At 43.0% G+C, this 26,718-nt stretch overlaps 1 protein-coding gene across 2 annotated transcripts in view; it reads right to left on the reverse strand.

The window, feature by feature from the left end:
- The window catches only part of Smyd5 (SET and MYND domain containing, class 5), a 340,355-nt gene that overhangs the window by 252,005 nt on the left and 61,632 nt on the right, over positions 1-26,718 (reverse strand). For both annotated transcript variants that reach the window (XM_068360043.1, XM_068360042.1), the window contains exon 2: positions 22,050-22,177. In XM_068360043.1, the coding sequence (XP_068216144.1) occupies positions 22,050-22,177 (128 nt within the window). The remainder of the gene's footprint in view (positions 1-22,049; positions 22,178-26,718) is intronic.

Below are 26,718 nucleotides of genomic sequence, written 5' to 3' on the forward strand. Positions count from 1 at the left end.
TCCTGATTATACACAATATCTTCGGATAGTCGTTCCGGGGGGTTAGAACCCCATGATACCTGACGGTAATTCTCTTATAATATCAATCGCAGAAATATTATACAGTAGGAAGCAGCCGGGGGGGGGGGGGGGGGGGGAACTTCTGTCAGGACGACATGGCTATCTCACCAAAAATAGATTTTTCCTATGTCAACATCGCTTTTTTTTCTACAATGAAAACTTGACCCAGCAAAATAAAGCTAACTGATGCAAAAATATAAAACCTTTGATATCTATAAGGTTCATAAGAAAAAATTATGGTGTACCGCACGTGTTTCATACATGCTAGTACATTATAACGATTTTTATTTTTCATCTTATCACTAGCTCTTCCCTGCACTGTTAATAGACCATATTGGCTTTTCATGCTAGCACAACCTTTTCTGGGTCGACCTGTGGCTGCCGGTGAAAAGGGTCCTTCTTATACACTTTTCTGATATAAACCTTCCAATTATACCAGAGAAAGATAAAAACATGGAATGCAGAGGTTACTACCCTCGCGCGAGCACCTTGTGGGTGTCGTGTATAAAGCAGAGGCGCGTGAAAACCACTATTCACAGGCTGTCTTCCATTTAGCTAATTCCTTCGTCAAAGGGATAGGCCGATACAGAGGCACCAGCTACGCTACCAGAACCACGCCACCGACGCCCCGACGCGAGCGCCATCTGAACATCATCCTTCTGCTTTGGACTTGCTAGCGTGTTTGTAGAATTTTGTGCTCTCGTTGTTTTCACTTTCGTGGATTTATTTCGTCATGACCGAAGCTCCAACTTCACCCATTCCAATGTTAAGTACCATAGTTTGTTTCGACAGCTTTTTGTAGTACCGGGCATTTTTCCTCTTCCCAGTATAGTCTGTTTTTATCTCGACCGGCTGGGCCTTCCACGGTATCGGCAGCCATTGTTCTTTTGCTTTGTCTCGCTGGGAATTCATGTTAGTCTTGCCCATTTGGTACTCTGTCAGTTAGGTTCTTGGTTAAGTCACTGGCCTTACGCCTTTTTGAACCATTATTATGATTATTATTATTATTTCCCATGGTACTTTTTGCTAGCAAGTCCAGTCTGCGAACAAGAATAGCATTCTGGCTTTGTTATAGTTTAGTACCCGCCCTGCGAGGCGTTCATCAGCGGACTATATCCTTTTAAATTTGGTTATAGCAGACGTTATTCTTCGTTCGTAGTCTTGTATTTGACGTTACAATTTTATTGTTATACTTACATCATATTATTGTGTGCTTATCAAGTTCTTATAGTGTAACCACGAGAGCGAAAGATTGGAATTCCCGTTTTCTGTAGCCAGTCACGAGTTACCCTTTCTCTCGTTTTCTTTCTTAACCTCGGGTATGAGAAGTGGATTTCCAGTTTTCCGTTTTGAACGTTCAACGAGTTCTCCTTCCCCCCTCACCCTCTACAGGTATATGATATCTTACGAGTTATTTAGTTTGTGGTTACTATTGAGATAGATAGCGTTATTTAATAGGTCCCGTTACTGTGTGAGTTATTGTTTTGAGATGTCATTAAGACGGCCCCCCCTCTTCCCCTCATAGTTCCGTCCTCTCCCCGTTACGGCTTGGGAGTAGGATCTGAACATTCATCCACTCCGCCTTAAGTTCTACTCCGCCATGAGGGATACTCAATGAATTTGGAACTATAGTTATATATTGTTTAGATACAACCCTCTGGAAGGGCCTAAATATATTGTTTAGATACAACCCTCTGGAAGAGCCTAAATATATTGTTTAGATACAACCCTCTGGAAGGGCCTAAATATATTGTTTAGATACAACCCTCTGGAAGGGCCTCATCCTCCGGTGGCCCTTACACCGGTCTCCGGCCACGGCCATATCCACACAAATATTCATTATTAATCACAATTGAATTATTCAGGACCTTTCACCGACCTCCGGCTTCACCGGAGATCACCAATACGCTTAACAATAATATTAGCCTTAGCCTTTAGCTACTGCTTGTGTTTTATAAATTATTCATTACGGGCCTGTCACTGGATCCCCGACCCTGTCAGAGGTTCGGCAGATTTCGTTAGACTATTTATTCTTATTTTAATAATATTTATAGTGATACGGACCCATTTCCATTGCTCCGGCACACTCCGGTGCAGGAAACATTTATATTTAACGTATTTTAATATGGAGCTACGGCTCTCAATCACTGAATTCCCCTAAGCACACATATTTCATTATATCTAGGCTCTGTTAGTAGATCTTAATCCCTTACCAGAGTCTCAAGGAACATCCAGACTTATGTCTCCTTTCTTTTACAGAAAGTCCGTTGTGCTGCCCAGGGCTGCCCCGCCTCGTTCAACGACCCTCTGTCGTTCGCATGCGCATTGCGCCATCTCCTTTATTCGGGAGCCGGGACAAGCCCCATATATGATCTGGTTCCCGGAATCGTCCACACTCTGTTACGAGTTGTCCTCCATACTCCTGAACGATGATGTAAGTTGGTTTTCGTTTTGTTCCTTGTTTATCTTTTGCAGACATTAATTTGTCCCTTAATTATATATACGTGGTATATTTCGGAGGACGATCCTTCTCCTTCATCACTAATCACTTCAACTCTTTCAGGCCGATGACGAGTCTCTTCGGTCAGCAAGTGCTGCTCTTCGTCCTTGGGTGTCGGGCTTCGGCAGGAATGCCCCGTCTGGCGCACCCTACCTCCTCGATGGAGACATGGCCTCCCGTCTCTTCCCAGGCTCGACAACTGCAGCAGTCACTCCGGAAGTAGCTGCCCCTTTAATTGAAGAAGTCAGAGCAACCATTTCCGCGGAAGATGAACCCCTTTTACCGGTGGACGTGGCAGATCTAGATCTAGACGTGGAACCCATGGACGAGCAGGTAAGTGGTGTCGAGTTGGTGGAAACCTTTTTCTCTCCTACTCCTTCTTCTACTTCTTCCTTTCTCGGCTTTGATAAGCCTAAGGCTTCTCCTCGGGATCCCTCTGTCCCCGTACGACCCAAGGTGAAGCCACTACGTACTTATAAGTCTTCAGCTTTGCCAGTATCGACGTCACCGGTCCCCGGACCCTCGACTACTCCTGATGTTCCTATTGCTCCCCATAAAACCGTGACTTCTAAGAAGTCCAAGTCTGTCAAGTCCAAGGCACCACCAACGGGTGGCTCTCAGGTACCCTCCTTCCCCGTCGACCTGATCAGGGATATAGTCAAGGAGCAAATTCAACAACAGTCTGGGGCTATTACAGAGCTTAAAGATATGGTGGCTACTCTGATCCGCTCCAGAACTCAGATTCCGCCTCCTTCAGCCCCAGACGCATCGAAGCTACCTCCCTTCGATAAAAACAACCCTTGGAGGTTTGCCTTGCATGCCCCATACTTAGATGGTTCCCTAACTCTAGAGGGCATAGGCACCCGCCCTCTAGAGGACCTGGAATTCTACCCCCCGGGGCTAGAATTCCCATTCAATGGCTTCGCACGCCTAAAGGAGCATGCATTGGTTCGAATGGACAAGGTACCGAAGGAAACGGTGATATTTCCGAAAGAGCAGGCCCAAGCTATCTGGGCCAAAACTCTATCAGAGTGGGGGTGTAATAACTCCAAGCTCACCCCACACAAAGGTGCCTTCACTATTTTTACGACGGCAGCGTCCATCTCTTTACTGCTCATAGACAAAATCAAAGAGCTGACAATACAGGCCATCAAGGAAGGCTCTACCATGCCGGCTCTCAAGGAGACGGACCCCACCTCATTGCTCATTCCGAGTACCTCTGCAACCTGGGACGACACGTCTTCTACCTTCACAGTGGGGAAGCTAGACCCAGACTGTGCCTCTTACTCTTTTTTCTGAGAAGCTCCCCAGATTACTAGAGAGTCTTCTCAAAACTGAGTTCGAGGCCCGTAATAGGCTAGCTAGGTCCCTCCACTCCATCACCTCCATAGAGTCCCTAGCATCTGTTTACCCCACGGAAACCTTGTTCAGGGTTTTCACAAAGAACCTGCTTCTGTCCTACCAAGTGGACCTCCACGACTTCTGGTCGGCTCGGGTTAGCTGCAGGAAGTTCGTTCTGTCTGAGGCTTCCATCAGACATGAACCGAACAGGCTGATAGCTTCCTCCTGCTGGGGTAAGAACCTATTCCCTCAGAACGAAGTTGATAAGGTTCTTCAGGACGTGCGAGGGCAAACCAATATTTGCAAGTAAGGTGGGGCCTCTCGACCAAAAGGAAGATCGAATCCCACAAGCAAACGTTCTTCAAGAAGAAGCAGAGATTTATTCCTTACAAGACGAACTGGGGCCAATACCACCAATCGTCAGTTCCCCACACGTCGACACAGTCCCCCTCTGCTTCGACTTCTCAACAACCGGCTCCCCCTCAGCAAGTAGTCTACCTCACTGCTCCCCCAGGTGCACAGCCCAACCCCACTTGGATGTCATCTCCAGCATACAACCCTAGCTACGAATCCTCTGGTTCTTTTCGTGGACACCAGAAAGGAAGCTACAGAGGTAGAGGACAGTTCCGCCAGCGAGGCGGACCTAAAGCAAGGGGTGCTCGTGGAGGGAAGGGACCTAGGTTCACTCCCTCGCAATGATGTGTTCACGGTAGGAGGGAGACTTTATCACTTTCGAGACCATTGGACCCTCAGTCCATGGGCTCACAGCATAATATCCAAAGGCTTGGGTTGGAAATAGTCACAGGGATCTCCACCTCCACCAGTGACCTTCTTCCAGAAACCCACTCCCATCCTGAAAGAGTACACCACAGAGTTACTCAAGAAGAAAGCGATCAAACGGGTTCGATCACTGAAATTCCAAGGCCGCCTGTTTACAGTTCCAAAGAAAGACTCGTCGGTATTGAGAGTGGTTCTAGACTTGTCAAAACTAAACTCCTACATTCTCTGCGACAAGTTCCGTATGCTGACTATCTCTCAGGTACGGACCTTACTTCCCCGTGGGGCAGTCACCACCTCTATCCATCTTACCGACGCCTATTATCATGTGCCGGTAGCTCGAAACTTCTCTCCTTACCTAGGCTTCCTTTTTGGCAAGAAAGCCTTTGCATTCAAAGTCATGCCCTTCGGTCTCAGCATTGCTCCCAGGATCTTCACGAAACTGGGAGAGACAGTGCTCGAACAACTCAGGAACCAAGGGATACAGATCATCGCCTATCTGGACGATTGACTCATTTGGGCTCAGTCGAACCAGGAATGCAACAGAGCTACGACAAAGGTCATTCAATTTCTCGGCAAACTGGGATTCCAAGTCAATCTCCAAAAATCTCGCCTACAACCATCAAGCCACTTCGAATGGTTAGGCATCCGGTGGGACCTTTCAAAGCACAGGCTCTCCCTTCCTCCTAAGAAGGTAAGGGAGATAGCTTCCAAGGTCAGGAACTTTCTCAAACACAAACAGGTGTCCAGAAGAGCTCTAGAACAAATCCTCGGCCTTCTCCAATTTGCCTCACTAACCGATCTCCTTTTGAAAGCCAAACTCAAAGACATCAATCGAGTTTGGAGAAAGAGAGCTACAATACCTTTGAGAGACAAGATCTCGAAGATCCCCTGTCTTAAAAATATGACTACGACTATGGTCCGAACGGAGGAACCTCTCCAAATCGGTTCCTCTACAGTTCCCCTCTCCACAATTGACAATTCATACCGACGCGTCTCTGAGTGGATGGGGGGGGGTTACTCCCAACATCAGATGTTTCAGGCCTCTTGGTCACCCACCATGAAACAGTTCCATATCAATGTTCTCAAAGCCATGGCAGTGTTCTTGACCCTGAAGAGAATCTCTCCTCCGAGGTCGACCCACATCAGAGTGGTCTCAGACAGCACAGCAGTAGTACACTGCATCAACAAAGGAGGATCCAAGTCACCCAACCTGAATCAGATCCTGGTCACTATCTTCGCCTTGGCAGCAGACAAAAACTGGTTCCTGTCAGCAACTCACCTAGCAGGAGTCCAGAATGTGATAGCGGACTCCCTATCCAGGACAAAGCCACTGGAATCAGAATGGTCCCTAGACATAAATTCCTTCCGGTGGATACTCAGGCTGGTTCTAGGTCTCTAGGTAGATCTATTCACGACCCAACACAATCACAAACTCCCCTGTTATGTGACCCCGAACCTGGACCCTCAGGCTTATGCCATGAACGCATTAACCCTGGATTGGAATCATTGGAAGATCATCTACTTATTCCCTCCAGTGAATCTTCTACTGAAAGTCTTACACAAACTACGCTCCTTCCAAGGGGCAGTGGCTTTAGTAGCACCTCACTGGCCAAAGAGCAGTTGGTTTCCTCTCCTCCTCGAGTTGAAACTCCGTCCCTTCCGGATCCCATTCCCCAAACTGACCCAAGTGGTCTAAACTCGGACTGTGTCAGATTCCTCAAGGATAGCCAAAACCCTAACTTTGTGGATTTCATGAAGTTTGCGGCTCGTAAGGATGCGAACATCGACCCGGATAATGTCCTCTTTATAGAATCAGACAAAAGGGACTCTACGATTCGCCAATACGATTCGGGAGTTAAGAAACTAGCAGATTTCTTAAAGAATTCAGACCATACTGTTATGACTCCTAATTTAGCCATCTCCTTCTTTAGGTCCATATTTGACAAAGGCCTAGCAGCTAGCACTAAAACCACCATTAAGTCAGCTTTGAAGAAGGTCTCCCTGGTTGGGTTTAACATTAACCTGGCGGATTCTTATTTCTCATCTATTCCAAAAGCATGTGTTAGGCTTCGACCTTCGGTTCGCCCACAAAAGGTCTCTTGGTCTCTGAATGATGTCCTCAAACTTGCCTCAGACACGGACAACGAATCCTGCTCCTATATCACTCTTCTTAGGAAGACTTTATTTCTAACAGCTTTGGCCTCGGGTGCTAGAATCTCAGAACTAGCAGCTCTCTCACGAAACTCGGAAAACATAGATTTCCTCCCTTCAGGTGAAGTATTTTTCTCCAGACAGAGCTTTCCTAGCTAAAAATGAGGACCCCCCAAAATAGGTGGTCCCCTTGGAAGATTATTTCTCTTCTCTATGTCCAGTCACTACTCTCAGGGCCTTTTTAGCTAGAACTGCCACCCGCTCGTCTGGCCCCTTGTTTATCAGAGAACAAGGAGGTACTATTTCCATTCAAGGCATTAGGCAACAGATCCTATACTTCATTAAACAAGCTAATCCGGGATCATTTCCCCATGCTCATGATATCCGGTCAGTAGCTACCTCCATCAATTATTTCCAAAATATGGATTTTGATGACCTTAAAAAGTACACGGGTTGGAAATCTCCTATGATCTTCAAACGCCACTATCTAAAGAACTTACAGGCCCTTAAATACCCAACGGTTGCAGCTGGGAGCCTTATCTCTCCTCAGTGATCTCTTGTTCTTCCTTTCATCCATCTCTTTTCTTCTCCCTCCTACCCGCCACTCGCACCACGACGCCGCTTCCTTCGTGGTTCGTTAGCCCTAAGTTTATTACATGTTTACTTAATATGGTTGTAACTATTATTGTGTTTACTGTAACTTTAGTGTTGGGTTATTCTTAGCCATGTCAGTTTTGTTGCATTTTGTGCTCTGATACTCGGAGGCTTCCTTGTTATCATGTTTGTTTAGCCTTACGCTCACTATGTCCTGTGGCTAGTTTATGATTTATGCTTACTTACCTTAATATAATATATGGTTTTCCTTACATGGTGTTTTTTCTCTCCCCGCATTAGGTTACTAGTTATTATTGGTCTTGGAAGGCATTCTCTGGTACATTTTCACCGGCCGCCACAGGTCGACCCAGAAAAGGGATTTTGACGAAGGAAAAATCTATTTCTGGGGAGAGACCTGTGGTGCCCGGTGAAACCCTTCCCTATTATTTTGTACGATCCCACCCTTTCCTTTCCAAGCCATCATGTCCAATACAGAAGGATGTTGTTCAGATGGCGCTCGCGTCGGGGCGTCGGTGGCGAGGTTCTGGTAGCGTAGCTGGTGCCTCTGTATCGGCCCATCCCTTTGACGATGGAATTAGCTAAATGGAAGACAGCCTGTGAATAATGGTTTTCACGCGCCTTTGCTTTATACACGACACCCACAAGGTGCTCGTCGCACGAGGGTAGTAACCTCTGCATTCCATGCTTTTATCTTTCTCTGGTATAATTGGAAGGTTTATATCAGAAAAGTTTATAAGGACCCTTTTCACCGGGCGCCACAGGTCTCTCCCCAGAAATAGATTTTTTCTTCGTCAAAATCCCTTTTTCATGTTTGAATTTTTGTGATGTTCTTGCTCGCAAGGCGCTGTATAAAAAATTGATGACTGATAAAATCTAGTTGCATTCACCTCGTCTTCAGTTACCACCTAACTGGCGCCTCACACATTGGTGATCATCGGAGTGTCTAGCTGATTTCTGCCTTCCCCTCACTATTGTCTTTTACTGTTTGATGATGCCGCCTCCAAAACTGGCTCTACTATCAATGCCACACCCCTGAAACTACCGTCCTTTGCTGGCGGAGAAGAGTTTGCCTGGTTTCAGCATGCTGAAGTCCAAGTCCAGTTTTGCATCAAGGGTATGACGCAGTCAGGCACCAAAGCCGATTACGTTCTCGTGGCGATCCCCAAGAACGCTTTCCCGGATATCTCTGATTGGCTGCGCAAGCAAATCATAAATGAAGCTACTCACAGGTCTGGTAATTGCTTGGACCTCGTATACACTGACTCCCCTGGCGTTATAACTGGTAAGGTTGGTTCTCCAGTCGGGACATCTGATCATGCCTTGATTTCATTATTAGTGAAGACTGAGCAGTCTGTCCCTGATATATCATATTCTTGTAAAATTTATATGAAATCCCAAGCAGACTGGAATGGGATTTTACATGATCTTTTGTGCTTGAATTGGTCACAATTATATAATAGTGTAGATCCTGTTGTCCCTTTGAATGAGAATCTAGTCAACATAATTGATAGGCGTATCCCTTCTCGTGTGCTAAGGTACCGAGTGAAGGACAAACCGTGGTTCAATGATGATTGTAGACGTGCTTTTTTGGAGAGGCAGGAGGCCTATCAACTTTGGAAGGGTAACAGATCAGATTTGACCTGGAACAACTATACTCAGCTTCGAGCTTTTGCTCAGAGAGTTTATGCCTCAACTGAAAAGGAGTACAATTTAACCATAAAAGAAACACTTTCTGGTACAACTCAGGAACATAAATGGTGGTCTACCCTTAAATCTGCACTCTTTGGTGTAGATGCAACAGTTCCTCCTTTACTTAAACCAGATGGCTCAGTCACTCACTGTCCAAAGGAAAAGGCAACCCTTTTGGCTGATGTTTTTGACAGTAAACAGAGTAATGAAAAACTTGAACTTCTTCATTCCTGTTTTCCTGAGGCTAAACTAACTAGTTTAGCTTTTCGATCTCGTGAGATTAAAGCTCTGTTGATGGACCTTGATGCTTATGGAGGTGTAGACCCAAATGGTACTTTTCCTTTGTTTTTTATAAAGACAGCAGATTTCTTAGCTCCAAAGTTATCTGTTATTTTGCGCAAGTTAGCAAGAAGAGGAGCTTTTAGCACTAGTTGGAGAATTGGTAATGTTACTCCTCTATGTAAATGTTTGTGGTAGCTCAAGTCCCACTGATTACCGCCCAATTTCCATAACTCCCATATTATCTAAAGTTTTTGAACGTCTTCTGGCAAAACGTCTTAATAGGTTTGCTGAAGGTAATCATCTACTCCCTAGTTTGCAATTTTGTTTTCGTAAAGGCCTTGGAGCATGTGATGCCCTTCTTACAATCTCCAATGCTGTACAGAAATCCCTTGATTGTGGTCGGGAAGTTCGTATGATTGGCCTTGATTTTAGTGCTGCCTTTGACCGTGTTAATCATGAGGCCCTTGTTTTCAAACTCAAACAGTTGGGAGTGGGTGGGTCGTTTCTTAGCATTATTATTGATTTTTTAAGTAATAGATCTCAAAGAGTTGTTGTTGATGGGCACCATAGTGATTATAGGAATGTGATATCCGGTGTTCCACAGGGTAGTGTTCTTGGCCCATTACTTTTTATACTATATACACATGACATGTGGTTTGGCCTAGAAAACAAGCTTGTTGCATATGCAGATGATGCTACTCTCTTTGCATCAATTCCATCCCCTGAATGTAGATCTAGGGTTGGTGAATCCCTTAATAGAGATTTAGCTAGAATTAGTGCATGGTGCAAATTATGTGGTATGAAGTTGAATCCTAACAAAACTCAAAGTATGATTGTAAGTAGGTCAAGGACGGTGGTTCCTCAACATCCGGATCTCAGTATTGATAATGTTTCTTTAAATATGTATGACTCTTTCAAAATTTTAGGTGTGATTCTCGACAGTAAATTTACTTTTGAGAAACATATAAGGTCTGTGTCTTCTTCAATTTCACAAAAAATAGGCTTATTGAGAAAGTCTTTCAAGATTTTCGGTGATCAATCTATTCTGAAGAAGTGTTTTAATTCTTTCATTCTACCTTGTTTTGAGTATTGTTCTCCTGTCTGGTCTTCAGCTGCTGATTCTCATCTTAATTTGTTGGACAGAAACTTACGGTCTATTAAATTTCTTATTCCTGATCTAGATATTAATCTCTGGCACCGTCGTTCAATTAGTTCATTATGCATGTTGCATAAGATTTTTCACAACTCTGACCATCCTTTACATTCAGATCTCCCTGGACAATTCTATCCTGTTCGTAATACTAGGCAGGCAGTTAATTCTAATAGCCAGGCCTTCTCCATCACGAGGCTCAATACTACGCAGTACTCTAGAAGTTTTATTCCAGCTGTGACCAAGTTGTGGAATGATCTTCCTAATCGGGTGGTTGAATCAGTAGAACTTCAAAAGTTCAAAGTTGGAGCAAATGCTTTTTTGTTGACCAGGTGGACATAGTCTTTTTATGGTTTATTTATGACATATTTGTTTTTGATGTTGATAGTTTATTATATGACATGTCTGTTTTGACGTTGTTTCTTATTTTAGAATGATTTATTGTTAATTTGTTCGCTTCATTTATTTATTTCCTTTCCTCACTGGGCTATTTTTCCCTGTTGGAGCCCCTGGGCTTATAGCATCTTGCTTTTCCAACTAGGGTTGTAGCTTGGATAGTAATAATAATAATAATAATAATGTAAGACGCCCTCAAATCCTACCTCCTGGAGCAATACTTGCCATCCCCTGCTGCCTGCTTAGCAAAAATTTTTTCGGCTTTCTTTACAACTGTTGGGGATTCAAAAGATTTTGTTCGCCGAGAAAATGACCAGTATCACTTGCCTGCAACCTGCTGCAGACGGCTCTCCTCGTGAAGAGAATCTACTTCACGCCCTTTGGGTATGGTGCCTACCCAAACCTGTAAGTGTTGCCATCCCTAATGACCTGATCACCAAAGTTAATGCCCTTATGGCCCACCACTGCACTACCTTCCAAACCTCCATGAACGCCTCCACTCCCGACAAAGTGGACAACTATTCAACATCAACAGGAACTGACGTGAATGCGGTAGGACACGGACGCCTTCCCCGTGACGTGCCGGAGCATCAACAAAGCCGCCCACCACCCACATATGCCCATCAGCCATAATTATGCCACTACCACTCAAAATTCAATGTTTCTGCAAAGAAATGATTGAATGGTTGTCAATGGCCCAAAAACGTGTAAGTAAACCATTGCATGCAGCGTTGGCCTTCCTAGTCACTAAAGTTTTCTTTTCACATTATGCAGGTATGGGAATGCAATTTTTGGTAAGACACGGGTGCTAGCCGCTCTCTTCCGCCAAGGCCATTCTAATTGAGGTTATCAACCTGTAATTATAGCCCTCGGATTACTATAGACTCTTCCTCATTAATCGATGCGTCGATTGCTTAAACTATTAAGTTTACCCGTACCATTGCCTTCTAATTGGCCATTTCTCTGTGGAGATATTGGAGCGACGGTATTTCCCATGAGCACCCCACCTTCTTTGGGCCTATAGCAACTGACTCTAAGGAGGCTATATATTCCAATCTAGCGTCGTTCAATAGGCGAATGGACATTTCGTACTTTATCTCCTTTCTCACCAACTGCATTTGAACACAATTTGGGGATTACTATTCACTCAATTGTCAGCATGGAATGTTAATAACCCATTTCTTTCAGCTTCTAGTGACTGTTAGAGGACCCAGTACTCATTTAAACTTTTTTCTCCTTACAGACGGTGCCTATGACGGAGATGCACTGTAGAGTACAGATTTATGCCAAGACTGTGAGGCATCCTTGCAGTCACGATACTTGCTGCACACATGCGAAGTGTCGGAGGATGAAGGGTCCAGTCTCGTACTGGGACCATCAGGATTGCACTGTTTGTAAGGACCTACTTCACTCTGGATGGGTTTCGTGCAAGATCAAGTCCCTGGACTTCACGTGGATCTGTTTGCGACAAGTCTCAACAAGAAACTTCCCTGTTATGTAGCACCGAATGTGGATCAAACAGCAGTGGGAATGGACGAGATGTCCCTGGATGAGAATTGTTGGTCGAAGATTTACCTGTTTCCACCGTTAAACCTCCTCATGAAGGTTCTGGACAAGCTTCGATCTTTTAAAGGGAGGGCGGCTCTGGTGGCTCCTCTGTGGCCACAGAGCAACTGGTTTCCCATGGTCACGGAATTGAACCCCAAGTTGGTGCCGTTGCCAACCTGATTCTGTCCCAGGAGGTACAGCAGGAGATTGTCTACGTTTCATCCTAGAGAATGAACAACCTTCATCTCATGATTTTTTTGCCCTAGCTGTAGAAAAAAAGTTCCAAATTCAACGTGATAAGTTGGAATTTGCAGAAAACTATTAGTCTTGTAGCACCATAACTCAGTACAAAATGTCATGGAAGAAATGGGTCAAATACGTCAGACAAGAATCCAGGGTCAATTACTAAGGATTTTTGTTTAGGTTTCCTGATTGCTTGGTACGTTCATGGTCTAGCTACTTCCACGATTTTGTTGTACAAATCGACCCTCACTAGACCTATACTATACGCCTTTGATGTCGACTTTAACTCTGATCTCAACAAAATTCCGAAGGCTTGTGCGAGGCTATGGCCGTCGGCTCCACCAAAGCCTATATCTTGGTCTTTAGACAAAGTTTTGCAATTCACTTTGGGCATAAACAATCAAACGACTTCTATTCATGATCTCACTCAGAAAGTCATCTTTTTAATTACGATGACTTCCGGTGCTCATTTTAGTGAAATTGTGGTGCTTTCTAGAGATGAGGGCCACATTGAATTTGTGGATAATGTTGAGGTCAATTTATACCCTGATCCCGCTTTTCTAGCTAAGAATGAACTTCCCTCTACACGTTGGGGTCCATAGAAAATAGTTCCCCTAACAGGTGTTCCTTCCTTGTGTCCAGTGCAGTGTTTTATAGTGTATTTACTAAGAACAGTGCAGTTTTAAGGGGGGTCAATTGTTTAAGGGGGGAATCAGTGGGGTCTGATTTGTCTCTGAAACAGTTAAGAGCAAAAATGACTTACTTTATACAAAGAGTGGACCCGGCCAGTATGCCCTCGGGTCACGACCCTAGGAAAGTGGCTTCCTCCTTGAACTTTTTCTTATATACTGTATGTCCTTTGAAGGACTGCAGGCATATACTGGTTGACATCCACTTGGGTTTTCTTCAGGCCTTACTTGAAGCAATTGGAGGAGATACACCATTTTGTGGTGGATGCGGGGAATGTTATCAAACCCGTTGCAACGACGTAACCCACAGTGCGTCCTAGGTACTCCTCCAGCTTGTTATTAGCAATGAGTAAACATTTGCTTTATGTTTCAGGGAATAAGGAAAAAATGCAATTAATCATTTCGTTTACAAGTTCACATGCGTCTCTCCAACACGATGTTTGTTCCTTCAGTGCTACAGCCTAACTGACTAAATGTTAGTTAAGCTATATCTGATTTTGTTTGGGTGATTACTCCTTTTTGTACATGTGTGATCATGTATCTATTGGTCAGGTTTATCTTGTATTAAGTTCCCTATGGTTCCTTATGTCATGTATTTGTCCCTTAATGTTACCTTATGTCTGGGTATGGATGGGATGTACTTACTTGGTGAAAAAATTTTCCATATGTAGTTAATGATGATTGCTCGTTAACCTTTGCACCCATTCTTGTGAATAAAAGTCTGTAAACTGTTACATGCCTTTTATTTTATGCCCTATTATTATGATTATAATTACCTCAGCGGCAAAAAATTTTAGTGTGCCTCCTCATTATTATCCTTCCTGAACATAATTGGATTCCTCCTGACTGGTATTGGTTCCATATGCCTTACTTACGATGCCTCCTTCCGTTTTGGTTTCCTTAGTGTTCCCCGACACTAAACTCAGGTGATTTTCCAATTGTGGAGGGCGGTCCTTTGGTTCTTATTGCTACCTTGTCGGACCATCATGCTTGTCAATGCTGCCTCCGAACTGTTCTGGGATATATAGTTGAGAGTGATACCTATGCTTTGACGGTTGACGGAGTAATCCTGTAAGTGCATTTCGGTATTGGGACCTCTCTCTTTGAGGTTTCCTACCGAGTCATAGATAATTCTCTGGTACACTTCCATCAGGACGACATGGCTTGAGCCCCAAAAACGGATTTTGACGTAGGAAAAATCTATTTTTGGGTGAGATAGCCATCACGTCCTGATGGCCCACCCGTTAAGTTGTCCCTCCCGATGCCTCTTTCACAGTAGTTACGCTGCTATGTGGAATGACGTCATCAGTGACGAACAGTACCATGAGGGGAGAGGATATGTAACGGCTCCTCGCCTATCCTTCTCCCTAGATTCCTAGACTGGATTAAGTCTGTTAGGGGTGCAGATATCTATGGTTATCTACGGATACGTCCCTGATTATACATGATATCTTAGGATAGTCGTTCCGGGGGTTACAACCCCGTGATACCTGACAGTATTTCTCTTGTAATATCACTCGCAGAAATATTATACAGTAGGAAGGTGCCGGAAGGACCTTCCATCAAGACGACATGGCTATCTCACCCAAAAATAGATTTTTCCTACGTCAAAATCCATTTATTATCATTAGTTGTCACCTTAATCATTTGCGGTTAATGCATTTGTTTGTTCATCATGATCGACGATGAAACTTACAGCAAACAAACGGAAGGTTTTCGTTTTAGGCGGCATGTTTAGGAAAAACATTATATAAATCGCATTCATTTAATCTATTTTGAAGTTCTAAGAAAAATTAAGTAACACAAGATTAGTAAGAACACCATCACCATATAATCAATACTTGGTAAATAACCTAAACACAAATGTGTAAATGCGTTCGTCTTTTCGTTATGATCAGAGATGAACGTAAACAAAACAATGGTTTCCATTTTAGATTGTGCTTTTTGGCGTGTTTAGGAAACACACAATATAAAATCACCTTTATTTCCTTAATTATGGCTTTTCAATGATACAACAAAAGCTAGTCTATACAGTGATGGCTTTGCTATTCATCAGTTGTTTTATATAATAGATATGACTTGAACTTATCAAAATTTGTCTTAATTTTAGGTCGTGTTATAAGGGGAAATATACGGTATTTACACCCATGCTAGTTTTTAATTTTAACCTTTATCAAGTCATTAAAACTTCAAAACATTTTAAATGTTTGATTTTAATATTCGATAAAATACAGTATAATATATAAAAAGTATTGAAAATGGGTAGTAAACATGGTTGAATAGGTACGTTGCTGTTAGCCATGGCCCTAATGGAATTATTCCCGTTGTGTTTCGAAATATGCGATTTTCCATTTATGCGGGGCCATTGATCGACCGAATTCTCGCATAATTCGAGACCTTACTGTATTTCTTAGTACTGTATTTCTACAAGGACAATATTAATGAATCCTGATTATTATAAATGTTATAAACCTTTTTGGATATTGATAAACCAAAAACAATTTTATTTATCATAATTCTATCCTAAATGAAGATCCCTTTGCTCAATATCTTGCTTCTTTAGGCGAGACGGTCGCTCCTTCATTATCTCTTTCTTCACCAACTCTGCTAATATCGCCAATATTACCCACTTCTGAACTCTCAGAGCAAATTTTCTTCTTCCTTAAGTTAGCGAGATGTTGAATTTGTCTTTTCCTCTTTAACACGATGAAATTCTTGCCGAAACCAAGAAAAAGACACAAAAAACAAGTGAATGTCAGAGGTCACACTCAAACGTCTACTCTCTCTGAGGTTTATGCTAGCACTGAAGGGTATAATCATAAAACTTACTGTCTTGCAACTCATGGAATCTATACAGATGCCATTGCTCACGATTTGTTTCATATTAAAATGTTATAGTTATAAAAAGCTACTATAACAGAAAAATTACTCCATTTTCTTATAGGGTCAAAGTTTTAGGTTTATTGAGTTACTTTTACTAATCACCCTGTAACAGAAAGTAAGAGGGATTTCGATAAAATATTTCATATACGCATTCTCCATTGCCTTATGAAGCTCAAGGAATTTCTTCAGGATTTTACGTTTTTCGTCCTGTACCCCCATATATTGGCATACCGGCCGAGCCCCTTAATTCGGGAGAAAGCGGCAACGTCCACACTCTACCAAGCCAAAAGCAAAGTGGTTGCTCAGCCGAGGTGTGTAAGTGGAGTAGCCGGCTAACCTCCACCCCTCCCGCTAAATAATGGTTGGGGCAGTTATCCCTAGCTAAAATATTATGGCTCGTCTTTTATCTACACTGAAAGTAATATCCCTTATAAAAAGCGAGGGCTTGTATTATGACGGAACAAATATACATTTGGTTAGAGAGATTACGACATGTATCTCTCTTTATCTAACTTACTATAAAATCATGATTGTTTTTCGTAAGTTGCATGAAAAAGAAATTTATTTAGCAATGCCTTCTCAATGTGGTAGACTTAGAAGAGATAGCCAAGTCATGTTAACATATCTTTAATATTTCCTACAGATAAGTGAGAGTAAGATTCAACGAATATAGTTTTTAACGTATTCCTACTAAAGAAGTTGAAAGATTGTGGTAAACCAAGCACATATTTATAAAGCTCATGATAATGAAACCTAACTAAAGGAAAATCATGCTTACAACAATGCAGATATCCACACAACTCAATTATTTTCCTAAATAACAAGGTGGAAAATATATTTCCTCGATTACTGAAATAGGCATAACCCTGTAGCTAACAATAAACATGCATAAAACTTGAATTTCCTTTTTTTTTACACCAACTTGTCTGTAAGCACATTCCCTTTGCCTGGAATGAACCGAGCAGATAGCGTCACCGAGTTGCCTTCTACCCATCTGGACATCTCAACTGCTAGATGGCACAGGGGCTGCGAAAAGGTACCACCTTGGTTGTTTAGGTAAGCTACTACCATTGTATTGTCGCTCATCAATAACACGGAGTGCCCCACCAGGAAATGGTTGAACTGTTGAAGGGCGAGGAAGGCTGACCTCATCTCTTAACAGATTTATATGCTGATATATTGCGATCCAGAACACTGGCCAGAGATAGTGTGGTGCAGCATGTGGGAAGCCCCACCCTTCTTTTGATGCATCTGAAAAGAGCATCAATTCCAGGGGAGGAACGAGAAGATCAACCCCTTTGCAGACGTTCTCATTTGCTATACACTATCTGAGGCCCGTCTGCACCTCTTGTCCTATGTGGACTAGGACATCATGGGAATCGAAGGCCTAATCCCACTAGGATTTGAGAGGGCACTGGAGGGATCTCATCCTGAGGCATCTGTTGGGAACTAGATGGCCTAGAAAAGATAGATGGCCAAGCAGACATAGCCAGCTCTGGACTGGGAGCTTTTCTCACCTGAGGAAGGGCTATTAACATACCCAGGTATATCAGTTTTTAAGAGGAGAGCAGTTGAGACTTCTCAGGATTTTCCATGATCCTCAGGTCTTGGCAAAACCTCAGCAGCTCATCTCGGCGGCAAAGAAGGGTCGCCACTGAGTCTGCTAGAACCAGCCAGTCGTCCAGGTATCTTAGGAGACAGATGCCGATTCTGTGAGGCCATGATGACACAAGGTCGAGCACTCTCTTGAACACTTGGGGTGCTGTAGAAAGACTGAAACACAGCACCTTGAACTGGTATTGCTTCTGTAAGACAGATGGATTGGGGTCTGGAAGAGATCCATAGTGCACATGAAGTCCTGCAGTCTTAATTCTTGTTTGACCATGTCAGCTGTCTCCATCTTGAACGAGATTTGACTGACAAACCTGTTCAAGGCCGAGAGGTCAATGACAGGTCACCAGCTTCTAGAAACCCTTCTTACAAGAAGGAGCCAACTATAGAAGCCTGGGGACCTGTTGAGGACCTCTTGGAGAGCACCCTTCTCCAGCATGGTCTGGACTTCTGCCAGGGGTTCGCTGGGACTAGATCTGGAGTTGCGGAGGGAGAGATAGCGTAAACAGGATGCAGTACCCTGAACGAGTATCCTCGACCGTCCAGGGTTCGGGCCTGTGGTGCAGCCACCTTAACCAGCTGCTTTGTAGGCATCCCCCACAAGTGGACGTATGGGAGGATTGCCCGTCATAGCGGGGTCAGCCTCTGCCAAATCCACTATTTCCCTTCCATCCAAGGTAGGACTTTCTGCCTCGAGAGAACTTCTTAGACACCCTTTGGTCCTGTTGTTTTAGCCCTAAGCCCTAAGTGTCGGCAGTTTAGGTAAAATTCCCTGGTTTATCACTCACAAGATATATCCCAAGTAGATAGCTGCCTTGAAGAACTTCCATCAGGACGACATAGCCCGAGCCCAAAAATACATATGATCAGTGCCAGAGACCCCCTCCCTAGCAAGCTAAGACCAGGGGGCCCAGACAATGAAGTTTTTTTTTCATCCATGTTCCCTCCCTATCAAGCTAGGACCAAGGGGCCCTGACAATGAAAGGGTTTTCTTATCCTTGTTAGGCACCAAAGAGCAGACCACTGATCAAAAATCCTTCTGTCCGAGAAGCCAAAAGCGAACACTCTTGGGGTTCTATACCTTCGCTTCAGTTGGACAAATATCAGGTGTCATTTGGGTGTTGAAAACCCAAAACTCCTCTTCCCTAGCAAAGGAGGTTGTCTAAAAAATCCCCTTAGATGACAGTTCTTCCCTCCAAGAGCAAGCACAATCTGGATCAAGAGCAAAACCAAGAGCATTGAAGATGTTGGGAATTTTTTTTTTTTTTTGCCTGACACTTCCAGCCATTTCCAGGCTTTGCATTAAGTAGAATAAGATCCCAAAGGACAATCTGCTTCCCCTTTAGAAACAGAACTGCCTTTGACACTCACGCCCCAAGAGACTGACAAAGTACAACGTACTTCAGTCTCTGTAGTGCGAGTTGTTGAGCTCATAACGGTTGGAGCGCTGGTGTATAGCTTACATATCGACCAAGAAGAGGTAAAGGACCTTGTTGCCAATCTCATACATAAGTAAATGATGAAAGATGTCAGTGTTCGTAAGACCTCTGAGAGCAGTCCTGGGTGGTCAGCTATTCTTGTTCCCGGTCGGGCGTGAGAACTTCTTGGTGAGTGAACTGACCTCACAGGAAAGAGCAGGTGGCAGGTAATCTCGTTTTCTACATGGTGAGCATATGGGAGCTTATCCAGAGATTCAGGAATCACAATAATAATGTTCTCAAGGCAACTAATCACATAGTGACTGATCAAGCTTACATGACGGAACGTCTCAGTTCTCTGGCATCCAGACATCTAAGGTTATTGACACTGGAATCATTTGTTATTAATAAAGAAAGGGAAATCTAATTTAAAAACATAAAAATATAGATGTGCTTATAAAAATTAAATAGCTTTCACCCGCTAGCATGGTATGACACATAATGCCCAAGAATCTTGGTAAGGATGAAACTGCCATCCTTACCTCAAGCCTCAGACAGATATCTATTTCTTACGGAGCTAAAAGTAGGGCATTTGGTCAACAAGTGCCTAACTATCAAGGGTACCAAACAGTCATTGCAATATGGCTGGTGTGTTGCCCAGTCATCATAAACTCTGTTGTTAGCAGAGTATGACCAATGCACAGACGATAAAGAGTGTCTCCCACTTTCGGGACATCATGCTTTACCTCCAAGGAGATATTCATTATTCCTCTCATCTTATTCCCATCTAAACTATCCCAATGCTGTTGCCAATTATTATAGCACAAACTCTTAATGCTCTGTAGAAAAATCATTACAGAGGCTGGGATAGCTTCTTGGTACCAATTCAGCTGCTGCATTCTTTGCCACTAAATTTGACCTCTCATTACCATACACACCTAGATGTGCCAGAACCAAATAAAATCAAACTGTTATACATTTCAATTCAATAATGAAAAGCCACTTCAAAATCTTTAAAAACAAAAGGTTACTAGAATTAAAAACCTCTAAAGCCTATAAGACACTTCTTGCATCACTAAAAATGGTAAAATTATCCTCCTCTTTTAATGTTATTTATTTCAATAGCAGTTAGTATGTCATATAGTTCGGCAGTAAATTACAATAGAGTAGACTAGAGGAAATGGAGCTATACAATTACAAGCATTACTATATACTCCAAATCCAATGCCAGCATCAGATTTGGAGCCATCAGCATATATAAAATTTGATTCCCTATGTTCTGCAACATGTTCCATAAAAAGAGACCTGTCTTTTAAGTCAGTTATATTTTTTTTTTATATACCAATGAAATATTTTCAAAAATATATCTCTGGTAATTTCCATGGAGGTGTTCATAATATTTCAAATGGAAGCACCTTACTTCTAATTATATTAGGGTTGTCGTGGCCTATGTGGTAAAGTCCCTGACAGGTAATCACCAGACTTGGTTTTGAGTCTTGCTAAAATTAGTTAGTGACTGGGGTCGCTACAACCTCACCGTCTTTATGAGCTACGGATGGAGGGTTTGGGGGAGCTTATAGGTCTACCTGGGGAGCTATCAGCAGCCACTGCCTGGCCCTCCTTGGTCCTAGCTTGGGGAGGGTGCTGATCATATATCTATCTACCTATCTGTCTACCTACCTACCTCCCCCCCTCTCTCTCTCTCTCTCTCTCTCTCTCTCTCTCTCTCTCTCTCTCTCTCTCTCTCTCTCTCTCTCTCTCTCTCTCTCTCTCTCTATACATACAGTATATATATAGATATATATATATATATATATATATATATATATATATATATATATATATATATATATATATATGGTCAGTCTCTAGGGAATTGAACTGCTTGATAGGGAAATATCATTTTCTCTTGCCTCTGCCATTCATGTGCAGCCTTTAAACCTTAAACTGTTTAATAATTGTTTTACCCGAAAACCATAAGGTTGAGAGGATTTTGGGTGCAACTTAAAGTATCTATAATGCCTTACAAAGTTTGCAGTCTGATACACTAAAAAAATAGGAAGTCTTTGCAACCTAAACCACTATAGAATAATAGATGACTTTCAGTAAGGGTCTAAAAGCGAGGAGATCAATTGTTAGCTTCAGAGTAAGCCACATCCGTTATACTGACTGACAGAGTGCGTGCATCAATGGGCGGGGCGTGAGCTCCTGTGCCATGTACTAAGACACATTCCTTATCTGTTAATTCTTGGCACTGCACCGTCTCTCTCTCTCTCTCTCTCTCTCTCTCTCTCTCTCTCTCTCTCTCTCTCTCTCTCTCTCTCTCTCTCTCTCAGTTGAGTATCCGGGAAAAGGGGGGAAGAACGCTGAGCCCTTCATTCCGACAGACAGTGTGCATGCTCAGTCCAGTATGAGACCAAGTACTGTTAGAACAGAAATGTAAACTCTTACACTGAGTACTGAGACACCTTCCCTGTCTGGCTTGGTTCTCAGTTTTGCAGCATCTCTCACATGAAAGCAGGGAAAATTAGTCTCAGGCTTGTTATTTTTTAACAACCATTCCTGCTTTGCTTAAGTCATATTTCTATTAAAGGACAATGATTTGTATTCAGGTAATAACAAACTGGAATCACAGAGTATTGCACATGTCAAAATAAAATGAATGAATTGTAGTCTTATTTTCTCACCCATACCTCATGCAATAATCACAGGCCAGGTATCCATATGCCGCATTCCACAAAAATTGACAAGATACAAGAGGTCTTTCCTCAAATATTGTTTCACCAGACTTGAAATTACGAGTAGCAAATAAGCCTTTACCCTGAAATAAATAAAAGAAGATTTAATTTTGACCAAAAAATCTATACAACAGGTAAAATTCTATACTGTATAGAAGGACTAAAACAGAATGTAATATCGACAAATTCACTTATTACTATCATAAATTTTATTTTACTGTTTTAACCATTCCCATCTATGTACATACATACAGTATCCCATAATTACAATAGGCACAATTCCTATCTATATATGTACATACAGTATCTCTTAACTGCTGTAAGATCTTAAACAAAAACCAATATAACTAAATTATATTAAATTCATAATTGTAAGTGTTTTCTATTTTTCTTCGGCAATGGGTTAAAATGATCATCACACTTTTAAGACATGCATAATATCAATATGACTCTTACAAAAAAAATAACATCAATTCTTGAAACTGAGACAAAATCAAAGATTCTGGTGTAAAACATACTGGAGAGCATTTTTGAGAAACTTAAAAGCTTCAGTTTCTTTGAAAAATTTTCTATTTTTCAAGTGGGAGAAAAAGTTGATTTTTATAGGTTTCTATGAGTTCACTCAACATTCAAAAATTAATAAAGCTTATCTATTACTGTAAAACTTAAATACACAATGTAGATAAAAAACAAGTATTAAAAGTAATTTGTATTTTTCCTAGTTATACATTACTGAGCCTTTCAATTATGAGTATATCTTTAGCAGAGCTGGGACAGCCTTTGAATCACTAACAAGGTAGGTCAAGTAGTTAGTGGGAGGCAGGTAGTGGTACCCACCGGACTGACTGTATTATAAAGTCACTTTTGGCCTAAAGACAAGGGATGTGTATTTCAAAGGACTTGGATTTCTATTGCTAGGAAAATCACAAGTTTTAAAAGTACTGTAATTTGTATTTTCCTAACTATATAAACCAGTTTCCTTTAAAAGGAAAATGACAAATAGAACTTAAACAACCATAAAAACTTAACAAGGTAGTTATTACTACAGACATGTTAACAGGGAGAAGTCCCGACCACCTGTCAGACATTTTGACCTTTAAGGCTGGGACTTGCAGGGTGGTTGAGACAGAAAGATTAATTTAAATGACATAGGTTTATATACTGTAGTTAGGAAAAACCTATCACAGTACTTTTAAAATTTGTGATTTGTTCCTTCACGAATAAAAAAAAGTTTTCTCCTTTAAAAGGAGAATAATCCTTGGAGGAGAGGAAGTCTCCACTAAATTTCTGGTTGCTCCAACTTTTCTAGATTTGTCAGAGGAGGAGAAAAGGTGATAGTCCAGAAGCCAACATAGGATTTTTACTTAGACCTTGCAAAAATACCCCCCCAAGCTGGTTATGGTTGACTTTGATTGAGGAAGTCATGTAGAATCAGAATTTGCATGATACCCCAAGGGCATCGTTGAAGATTTTTAGTAATTCAAGATGGCCGTCACATGATGAATATTAGGAAAAGGCATAAAATAGTTCAAATTTGACCTATAATTTAATGTAATACCTCTGAATAAGGGATTTTGACGAAGGAAAAATCTATTTCTGGGCGAGGGACCTGTGTCGCCCAGTGAAATGCTCCTTAAAGCACCATTTCTAAGGTATAAATACTGCTAAATATACCAGAGAAAAAGTTGCGTGGAATGCCAGGAATATACCCAGCTCGCTCACCAATAAAGGGTGTCGATATTAAAACTGGGGCGAGTGAAACCACTACCAGAGGTCCCTTTTCAATTAGACTTCTCCCTCCTCAAAATCCCCCGTTACTACGAGGTGTCGTTCACCACAGCTACTGCGCCCCCACCACCACCACCACTACCTATCCCTCTCCCATCATTCCTTGTTAATAGGTTCTCAATATCACTGACCATGATTAAATGCATTACAAAAATATACAATTGTTTTCTTCTAAATATCATATAAAATTACACTAATTTCTAAGAGATGCTTCCAAAAAGTTTTAACTAGATGTATGATATCCTAGTACTGATGTAAATTGTTTAAATATTCCATATATATTTTTGCAAATAGAATAATATAAATGATAAACCATCTGCATAAACCATATTTATTCTGTTCCATAGATATCAAAAATTTTAAGTAATTTGTATTTTTCCTAACAGTAATTACCTAGAACTACTTTCTTAGGAGTATCTGGGATCTCCTCCCAACCGACCAGAATTTTGTGTAATTTACCCTATCTCCGTTTTCTATGCGGGGGACCTCTGGCGGAGGAATACGAGCCATTTGACAACCCGGGGTCAGAGAGCGTGCTTGCTCAGGTCTCGACCTCCAGTAAGTTTCTGATAGATAGGTTTCTACGAAGTCCTGTAAGGCACTCAGGGCAGGATGGGTGGGCCATAACCCGAAAGTAGTTCGAGGTAAGTACTGTTAGGAAAAATACAAATTACTTAAAATTTGTGATTTGTTCCAACACGGAGTACTTACCTCGAACTACTTTCTTAGGATACTTATACTTTAGGAGGTGGGAGTGGCCTTCTGGACCTAGAGACCATAGACGAAGTGAAAAGGAAGAACCTAGATAGGAGGCTAGGTTCTGCTGACCCAAAAATAGAAACGAGAAATTAGGGAAAACTACGCAAAAAACTATCTTAGTGTCTAAGTAACTCACCTCTGTAAAAGTCCTCGGAGACGTATTCATTCACTGACAGTGTATCCCATGGAAGGTGAAGGAATCAAGGGCCATGTAGGGGAAGGGTGATAAAGGGGAAAAAAGGTAAGAAAGGAACCTGTGTCTCTTGGACTTACCACCCACAGCTTCCCCGGGGCTACACCTTAAATCCTCTGAAGTGCAGAGATGACGGGACCAAGTGAGAACCTGTCCAAGGACTTCCTCGAACATTCCTTTAGGTAGTGAGCCGTAAAGGTGAACTGCCTTGACCATGTGCCTGCTCTCAGGATCTGGCCCACTGCCATGTTCCTCTCGAAGGCCAGTGACGTACTCAGGCCCCTAATGTCATGGGGCCAAGGTTTCCCCTGAAGGGAGACCCCCGAACTGTCGTAAGCTCTCAAGATTACCTGCCGCAGCCAGAAGGAGATCGTGTTCTAAGAGATTGGCTTCTTCACTAGTCCTGAGGAGACGAACAGACTCTTGGTCTCGGGGCGAAGTCTGGCCGTTCTCTCTAAGTACTTACGTACCGCTCTGACTGGACACAGTAGCAAGTCCCTCGGGTTATCTGAACGCGGGATTGCTGGTACTGAGAACCCTTCAAACCTAGGGTCCCAAACGGCTGGGTTCTGAGTCTTGGCTACGAAGTTAGGCAAGAACCTGAAGGTTGCTTCTCGCCACCCCTTCGAGTGCGATACCTCGTACGAGAGCCCATGGATCTCACTTACTCTCTTCGCCGAGGCCAGGGCTAACAGGAAGACCGTCTTGAGGGTGAGCTCCTTGTCCAGGATATCTTTGAGAGGCTCAAAGGGAGGTTCTGAAAGCATTTTCAGTACTCTAGCTACATCCCACTGGGGAACCCTAGTGGCTTGGGGGGAACACGACTGCTCGAAGCTCTTGATGAGCATCGAGATATGTCTGGAAGTTCCTAGGTCAATGCCCTTCAGGAGGAAGACTTGTCCCAGCACCGCTCGGACTCCCTTGATGGCTGGTATGGACGTGCCTACTTCGTCCCTAAGATAGACCAGGAAGTCAGCTATCTCGTGAATGGAGGCCGCTAACGGCCTGATGTTCTTCGAGGCGCACCATTTCGTAAAGGTAGCCCACTTTGCTTGGTATACCGCGACCGAGGACCGTCTTAGGTAACCTGACATCCTTGTTGCGGTCTTCAATGAATACCCTTCCTTCCTCAGGAGACGCTCGATAACCTCTACGCGTGTAGACGGAGGGACCGAGGTTTTACGTGAAACCTTTGGAAGTGAGGTTGCCGGAGAAGATCTGGCCTGTCTGGAAGGGACCAAGGTGGAAGGAGCGCCAGTTCCTTTAGGTCTGCGAACCATTCTCTCTCCCGCCACCTGGGCGCTACCAAAGTTATCCACAGGTTGTTCGCCCGTCTCACTCTGTTGAGGACTTGTCTGAGCATCCCGAAGGGGGGAAGGCGTATACGTCGAGATTGTCTCAAGGGATGTTGAAAGGCGTCCTCGAACGCTACTGTTGGATCTGGCACAGGAGAACAAAACACAGGGAGCTGTGCGTTTAGCCTCGTGGCGAAGAGGTCTATTACCGGAGAGCTCCACTTTAGGATGATGGTCAGGGCCACACTTGGGTGTAGGGCCCATTCCGACCCTACTACTTGGCCCATCCTGCTGAGGCCGTCGGCCAGGACGTTTTTCTTTCCCGGAATGAACCTGGCCGTGATCTTGATCTGTTCCTCCTCTGCCCATTCCAGGAATTTCGTTGCGAGACTGCACAGCTCCTTCGACTTCAGTCCTCCTTGCTTTTTCCCATAAGCCACCACCGTGGCGTTGTCGCACATCAGAGCCACGATGTTTCCCAGGAGTAGATTGACGAATTCTCGGCATGCCCTTTGCACGGCCATCAGTTCTAACACGTTTATGTGCTGGTTCCTCTCCTCGAAATCCCATTTCCGTTTCGCTGAGTTGT

Source organism: Palaemon carinicauda, chromosome 36 (assembly GCF_036898095.1).
Source record: "Palaemon carinicauda isolate YSFRI2023 chromosome 36, ASM3689809v2, whole genome shotgun sequence".
Classification (NCBI taxonomy): Eukaryota; Metazoa; Arthropoda; class Malacostraca; order Decapoda; family Palaemonidae; genus Palaemon; species Palaemon carinicauda.